The following is an 8,485-nucleotide window of genomic DNA, read 5'->3' as shown; positions in this document are numbered from 1 at the left end:
TCACCGATTAGGGTATGACTTGTGTCCAGTGGCCAGTGGACACATTAGGATATGGACATGTGTCCAATCTTGGACACGTATCCGCATCGCAATGTGTCTAGTGGCACTAGCCACTAGACACAAGTTCCACCCCACTAGTTAAATGTAATCATGTGGTTGTGTTAATCAATAAAGATATAAAAGATGTTATTTTCTATCAACGACAATTAAATTCAATTGTGTGGCTTATTGGCAAATATAATCACATTATTAAATTTAATCACTTTTGTATAAACACTTAAGGAATTATTACACTTAATATTTATCCTGCAACATAAGCAAAGATATAAAGCCTGAGTTGTAAAGCTTGAATTTTATATGCAACTATGCAAGTGCAAGAGTTATGTCCTAAAGAAACAATCAAGCTTCTCCATGTCAAAAGCTACTGTTGTCTAAAGGTTCTTACGTACAAATCATAATGAAGTCTGGACTTATGTCCATTTTCAAAAAAAAAAAAAAAATTTGAAACCAAATTAGCCTTTTTACTATTTTTATAATCCCAAAGTCATAAAATTAATTAATGGGATCCGTTAGAAGTTCGTTTCTGATCCAGGAAGCTCTTTTCATGAACAATCTTTGTTTGTGTTTGTATTCTAGCTGTAAAATTGTTACATAAATAACCATTTTGTCAAATCTTCATCATGGTTTACAATATCCGAAAAACCACCACTCAAACCTAGCGTTGCATGAAAACCAAAAACAAAAAACAAAAAGTATGAATGAAAATTAATTAAACATCGAAACTATCCTCCCTTCTCTATGCCATCAAAGGACTAACTTCATTTACATGAGCCCATGTAAGAACACCAAAGCCAGAAAGAAACCTAACACCCCCTCCTAGTTAGCCCTCTGTCCCCCTCTTTGGAACAAAGCCTCCTTTGTTTTGTTTCTTTTTTTTTTTTTTTGCTACACAACAATTGCATAGAAACCTTGTTACTCAAACTTGACATATTCTAATGTTGTTAACAGAAACATCTAAGGTTCAAACCCTCCATCCCAAAACTATAGAATGAATTAAAAAAAAAAAACAGTGAAATCTATACGTACTTGTATGACTGCTTCACCCATCTCAATTTCTTCTGTGTCATTCTTCTAACGACTGCTTAGATGAACGGTATAGATCATACGGTTTCCAAAGGTGATCAATGGTACATGGCTTCCTAGAATCTAATCTCAACCATGGCTTACCTTTCCCACTCCAATGTAAGAGACTAATAGGACCAGGATGAAGGTTCCTACATTTCCCTTTAAAATTATCACCACCTAACCCATGTTGATTCCATCTATGATCAACAGCCTTGATATTCCCAGCCAAAACAAGCAAGAAAGGTGGCAAAGAACCCAAATGATATATCCTCTTGTTCTTTTGCACAGCCATCCATTCCTCAACTTTCTGTGTATACTCTCCTCTTCTCCATTTATCCACATCCATCACCATCACTCCTGTGTTGAAATAACAAGGATTTCTTCCATGAAAAGTCTTTGAAAATTCTTCGTCTGACCAAAAAGCATCAGTGAAATACTGTGTGAAGTTTGCATGGCAATATTCTGGTGCAGCCACAACTTTATCTTCCATGTCCACATCCCATAGCTTTGCAATATCATCCACCACAACAATGTCAGAATCTAAATATATAACCCGTCCCACATTGGACGGAATAATATCAGCAAGGTAAATTCTTGCATAATTTAGAGGCTGATCCAAAGCTTGCCTAATGGACTTAGAAATTTTCCCATGAACAAGGTTGGAGTCAAACCTATATATCTTGAAGTTTAGGTAAGGAAAGGTGGATTTAATTGCTGAAAACAGATTAGCTTCAGAGTGTGCAGAGAGGAAATAGAAGGAGAGGTTTTCAGGGCATGTGGAGTGTTGTAATATTGATAGAACCGCAGCCATTGTACCACGAATGTAATTTGCATCAAGGGTCATGGCTACATGGATATGTTCTTGGTCTTCAGAACCACATTCGTCTCCATTGCGAAAGGCCGGGGCTTCGCGGAAGACAGGGAGGTTGGGAGAGGGTTTGATCACAATGCCCACGCGGATGGCGAGAGAGGTGGTGTTGTGGTAGAGGAGGATTGACAGGAGGCCAATGAGTAGAAGTGGGAGAGAGGAGGAGCTCCTCAAGGCCATCCTGCCTTCGGAAATGTTTTTATGTATTTTTTTCGAACTTTTTTTTTTTTGGGGATTTGGAAGGTTAAATCATAGATGAAATTTAAGAAAAGAAGCCATATTGGAAAGCGTTGAAGCTTGAGGAAGAGATTGTAGACAATTTGATGGTTAAGTTAAGAGAGAGAAAGAGGAGGGAGATATTGGAGGGGAGAGAAAAAAGGTCGGAGTTTCTTAATACTAACATTACCAGTTTAGAAATAGGTTCTAGTTAACTCAACATGTGAAATTCCTTATATCTTCAATTGGTATTTTACTATATGATTAAGAGTAATTATTAGGGGCTACTACCATAAATTAAAATTATTACTAAAAAAAATACATTAATAGTTTAGAAACATTTTTTAAAACGAGAAAAAAATAACTATAAGGGGTTATTTGCCTTTTGCTTTTTTACGAGTATTTTCAGTTCCATGGAAAGGGAAATTGAATTTAACGAAACCCTATTTTAATAACGCGTTGATGGTTGAAGAAATTTTAAGGAGGTGCTGCATGCATGGGAAAGTTCATGTAAACACCAGAAACAGGGTTTCTTTCATGTAAAAAAAAATATGTTGGTTCCTTTTGGTTTTATCATTTGGGGAAGGGGGAAAAAAATAAAATAAAAAGCTATTGTAGGAGATATACTAGTTTTGCTAAATTATTTTTTCCTTTTTTTTTTGGGTAAAATTAAGACATGATTAAATGGTCAAATTGTTAACAGTTTGACTTATGAAAAATTCCAATGCTAACTCATATCACTTGACTTACTGTTGTATTTCCTTAATAAATAGAAAACTCATGCATACACTCTGAGACTCCTTTCTTATTCTTTTGACTGAGGTTCTAGAAGTAAATCCTTAAAAAAGAAAAAGAAAAAGAAAAAGAAAAAGAGAAGGCTCTAGAAGTAAACATGTACCATGTTTCTATTGAAATATTGTGCCCTGTCATAATGTGAGGCAATGTGATGGATTTTAAACAGGTACGGACTCGGGATTTTGAGTTAGGGGGGTTAGAGTATAAGTTTAAAAAAAAAAAAAAAATCAAGAAATTTCAAATAAGCATATATTTAGTATGAACAAAATATTAACAAATAAAAATACACAAAATTTTTGTTTCGTAATACATTATAATGCAATCATTTACTAGTAAAGATAAAAACACAAAACCTCATTGGTTCTTACTACATTAAAGCATTTGCATTAGCTCATGCAAAAATTTCTATCTATTTTAGCATAATAACCTACCTTTCATTTTATATACTCACTATTATTTATTGTACACCACATTTCATCATAATACTTTTTCCTTATTAATTTTTTATTATTATCTCAAATAATCTCTCTCTTCCTAAATCAAGAAATTTCAAATAAGCATATATTTAGTATGAACAAAATATTAACAAATAAAAATACACAAAATTTTTGTTTCGTAATACATTATAATGCAATCATTTACTAGTAAAGATAAAAACACAAAACCTCATTGGTTCTTACTACATTAAAGCATTTGCATTAGCTCATGCAAAAATTTCTATCTATTTTAGCATAATAACCTACCTTTCATTTTATATACTCACTATTATTTATTGTACACCACATTTCATCATAATACTTTTTCCTTATTAATTTTTTATTATTATCTCAAATAATCTCTCTCTTCCTCAACCAAAAACCATTGTCCTCAATCTAAATGATTTCTAAAACATTCATTTTTATAGCAACTACAATTGTGTAAATTTTCCCAATCAACCCAAAATACACCCACATTATTCTATGTATCATTGTACACAAATACATTTGTGCTATAATAATTGTGTAAATTTACAAATACATTTGTGCTACAATAATTGTATAAATTTGCACATTTACTATAGCACAAATGTATTTTTGCACAATACATAGATTGATGTGGGTGTATTTTGGGGCTAATTGGACAAATTTGGAGCCTTATGCTATTACAATAAAATCAATGTGAAATTGCAGGAGAGAGGGCCTAAATTTTTTGAAAGAGGGGGCCCAAATATAAAATTGTAATATATATATATATATATATATATGTACGGACCTGTGATGCCCGAGCACATTTGGGCCCTAAGCTCTAACACAATAGCGAGGCCCATGGTCCTGGTACGGACTTGTGATGCCTAGGCACATTTGGGCCTTAAGCTCTAACGTGATAGTGAGGCCCATGGTCCCCATCTCCCTTTACCCAGGATCCCAGCTTAGGCCCACGCGAATTGCAAGCCTGGGCTTCATCACTCAATCTTTGCTCGGGGGACCTTAACTGGGCAATGAGGGAAGGATAACGTCCAAATATCCCATCTCAAATGTGCCCAGCAGAACTAGGAGCGTCGCAGCAGGACATTTCTGCGGGAGTGGGAACCAAATTCCAAGGCCATTCTTACTGCGTTCCACTCCCACCTAACCACCCATTTATAATCAAGGGTATTGGACCTGCCTGCACTAACCATGGGAGTAATCATGACCTCTCCACTGACCTTGAGAAATAAATATGAGAAGTTAGAGCAAAAAAGGGGGTTGGAAAAAGTTCACCAGTAATAGAGAGAAAGGAGAAAGGAGCAATAAAGAGGGAGAGGAAGAGAAAATAGAGATAGGACCTCATAGAGTCTCTGGTACAAGGAGCTTTACAATGAGATCGGCGAAGGGAATGAAAAGATTGCTGCAAGCACTTTCATAATGGGGTTGCCCGAGGACTTTAGACTGAGGGAATCATTGACTAAGAAACCCCCCGAGGACATGAGACAGCTGATGAGGTGCATCGAAGAATACAAATGGCTGGAAGATGACTGGTTGTAAAGCAAAGGTAAAGCGCCCACGATAAATCGTCCTCGGTAGAACATCTACCCATCTAGGATTCAAGGGAATTTGAGGATTCAGGAACCAGAAGCATAGGTAGAGGAGGTGAATGTAACGTTTAAGGAGCCAGTGCATAGGATTTTAGACAAGATTAAGCATGACCCGTACTTTAGGTGGCCGAACAAGATGGGAGGCGACCCGTCTAGGAGGAATCAGAATTTGTACTGCACTTACCACAAGGATAAGGGCCATACCACCAAGCAATGCCGAGTGTTGAGATATCATCTCGGGCAGCAGTCCAAGGCTGGGCATTTAAAGGAGTTTGTGATGGATGCAGGGGACCGAGGAACAAGGCAAGGCACTCCACAGAGGAGGAATCCCTTTTCACCCCCTATTGGGATAATTGAGGTTATCCATGCTGCCCCGAAGGGCCTCACTGCAGTAGGGAAGAAAGAGGTGTTGACCATGGTATCAGTGGAAGGAAGCTCGGACGTGCTGCTGCTCAGAAAGAAGATGAAACCCACCCGAGAGCCGATCGCTTTTGACGATAGCGATTTGGAAGGAATGGTTCAGCCGCACGATGACGTATTGATAGTCATGGCCCGGGTAGACGGCTTCATAGTGAATAGAATAATGATAGACCAGGGAAGCGGGGTTGACGTTATGTATCCGAACCTATTCAAGTGGCTCGGGTTGAGGAACGAGGATCTTTCGAAGTATAGTACGCCGTTGATCGGGTTCAACGGTAAAGTGGTAGTCCCGAGGGGCAGATTTCTCCCCATACATGGCAATACTAGGAAGGCCATGGATCTATGCAATGGGGGTTGTCCTATCCACTCTGCACATAAAAGGCAAGTTCCCCACCGATCAAGGTATCATTGTGGTACGAGAAAGGTCGCAAGCAGCCAGACAATGCTTAGTCGCCATAGTTAATTGGAAGAAAGAGCAAACCGACCAGAAGGAGTAGGCCAAGCAGGAATGCCCGTCACTGGGGATTCCTTTATAGCAATTACAAAATTTGCAAGAGGAGAAAGGGACCGAGTGTGCCAAGAAGAGGTGAAGGTGAAGGTGTTGCCGGATGTAGACAAGTACTTCCAGATAGGAGAAGGCCTGAAGGACGAGGACAAGGTAGAAATGTTATTACTCCTCGTACAGAATGTGGACGTGTTCACTTGGAGTCCATACGAGGTGCCCGAAATGGATCCCGAATTCATCGTTCATAGACTTAACGTAAACCCCACATTCCCTCCTAAGAAGTAGAGGCCGAGAAGGTCAGCCAAGGAACATGTTGAAACAGTAAAAGCAGAAGTCCAAAGGCTGAAAGAGGCTGGGGCAATAAGGGAAATTTACTTCCCGGAATGGTTAACGAATACCGTGGTAGTAAGGAAGAAAAATGGCAAGTGGAGGGTTTGTGTGGATTTCACAAATTTGAACCAAGCATGCCCGAAAGACCCGTTTCCCATGTCAAAAATCGACCAGTTAGTAGATGCCACATGCAGACACACGAGGATGAGCTTTTTGGACACTTTTCAAGGGTATCACCATATTACCTTTGCTCCCGAGGACCAGGATAAGACTGCATTCATATCTCCAGATGCTAACTATCATTATACTATGATGCCCTTTGGGTTGAAAAACACCGGGGCCACCTATCAGCGGATGATAACGAAAATGTTCCGGGATAAAATAGGACGAACGATTGAAGTGTACATTGACAACATGGTGGTGAAAAGAAAGCAGGAGGTACAACATGTAGAGGACCTCAGAGGGGTGTTTGAGGTACTTTGACAACATAAGTTACGCCTAAATGCCGAGAAGTGTGCTTTTGGAGTGAGGGCCGGTAAATTTTTGGGATATTTGATCACTAACTGAGGAATAGAAGTCAATCCGGACCAGATAAAGGCCGTGAAGTGTCTCAAACCATCGAGCAATCCAAAGGAAGTACAAGTTTTAACAGGGATGCTAGCTGCCCTTAACCAGTTCATCTCCAAATTCACTGATCGCTGCCGACCATTCTATCAGCTTCTGAAGAAATGGAAAGGGTTTCAATGGAATGAAGAATGTGATAAGGCTTTTCAGGATTTGAAGGAGTATTTAATGCAGCCACCTATGTTGACAGCCTCGGAGCCCGGGGAGGACTTACTCATGTACTTGTCAGTGTTCGATCACGCTGTTAGTGCCGTACTACTTAGTGACCGAGGAATTCAACAGCCCATGTATTACATCAGTAAGACTTTAGTTGATGCCGAAATAAGGTACTTACCTTTGGAAAAGTTGGTACTAGCCCTGATACATGCCACGAGAAAGTTGCCGTATTATTTTCAAGCTCATACAGTATATGTCCTAACAGAGAATCCCCTGCAATCATTGTTGAGGAGATCAGACATCACGGGCCGGATAGCCAAATGAGGGACTCAGCTGGGCTCTTTTGACATATGGTACTAGCCATGAAGTTTAGTGAAGGGCCAGGTCCTCGCTAATTTTATCGCAGAATTTTCTCCCAAGAACAACGGAGGAATAGTGTGTCATGTGGAGACTCGCTTGTGGAAAGTATTCGTAGATGGAGCATCAAGCGCTTTAAGGGTGGGAGCCGGGATTGTTATTATCACCCTAGAGGAAATAAGGCTGGAGCATTCTTTTAGGCTGGGGTTCAGAGCCTATAATAACGAAGCCGAATACGAAGCCTTCCTCATTGGATTGAGAGTTGTTTCGGAAATGGGAGATCGAGAGGTAAAGGTATATTTGGATTCTCGATTGGTTGTAAGCTAAGTCCAGGGAACATTTAAAGCCCGGGATCCCCGGATAAAAGCATACTTGCAATTGGCAAGGAAGGCTATGAACAAGTTTAGTATGGTGAAGGTATCCCAAGTGGGCCGGACGCAGAACAGACATGCTAATTCCTTAGCCACACTAGCATCATCAATGACGGAAGAAGTTCCCCGATTGATTAAAGTAGAGCTGATAGCAGGACTGAGTATCGGTATGGCAGATTGCATTGGCATCCCTGGGGTTGATGTCGCCGTGATTACGGCAACCGAGCTGTGTTAGATGGACCCAATCATTGAATTCCTGTCCGAGGATCGAGTCCCGAACGATGAAAAGGAGGCCCACAAGGTTTGCCGAGTAGCGCCCTGATACTGGTTGTCTGCAGATCACAAGCTATACCGAAGATCTTTTGGGGGGCCATACCTTTTGTGCTTGCACCCAGTGAAGGTGGGCGAGCTTCTGACCGAATTGCATGAAGGGGTTTGTGGCAGTCATGTAGGGGGGCGTTTGTTGGCACATTGAGCAATGGCTCAGGGGTTTTGGTGGCCACAGATGTAGAAGGATGCCGCCGAATACGTATGAAAGTGCGAATAGTGTCAAAAAGACGCCCCGTTAATTCATCAGCCAGCAGGGCATCTATGCCCAGTCAGCAGTCCATGGCCCTTCGCACGGTGGGGGCTGGATATTCTAGACCCTTTCCCCTAGGTAACAG

The 8,485-nt window shown here is 40.3% G+C and overlaps 2 protein-coding genes across 2 annotated transcripts; one reads left to right on the top strand and one right to left on the bottom strand.

The window, feature by feature from the left end:
• Nucleotides 1-597: 597 nt before the first annotated feature.
• On the bottom strand, nt 598-2,250 carry LOC112009961 (probable galacturonosyltransferase-like 4). The gene has a single exon (XM_024042316.2). The coding sequence runs from the start codon at nt 2,171-2,173 to the stop codon at nt 1,124-1,126; it is 1,050 nt and encodes a 349-aa protein (XP_023898084.1). The 5' UTR covers nt 2,174-2,250; the 3' UTR covers nt 598-1,123.
• Nucleotides 2,251-5,193: 2,943 nt separating this feature from the next.
• Nucleotides 5,194-5,940, top strand: LOC112021209 (uncharacterized). The gene has a single exon (XM_024053775.2). It carries the CDS (start codon nt 5,194-5,196, stop codon nt 5,938-5,940), a length of 747 nt encoding a protein of 248 aa, XP_023909543.2.
• The last annotated feature ends 2,545 nt before the right edge of the window (nt 5,941-8,485 follow it).

Source organism: Quercus suber, unplaced genomic scaffold, assembly GCF_002906115.3.
Source record: "Quercus suber isolate HL8 unplaced genomic scaffold, Cork oak 2.0 scaffold_474, whole genome shotgun sequence".
NCBI lineage: Eukaryota > Viridiplantae > Streptophyta > Magnoliopsida > Fagales > Fagaceae > Quercus > Quercus suber.
Note: the sequence above shows the minus strand (reverse complement) of the source record. Positions and strands in the feature narration are given on the sequence as shown.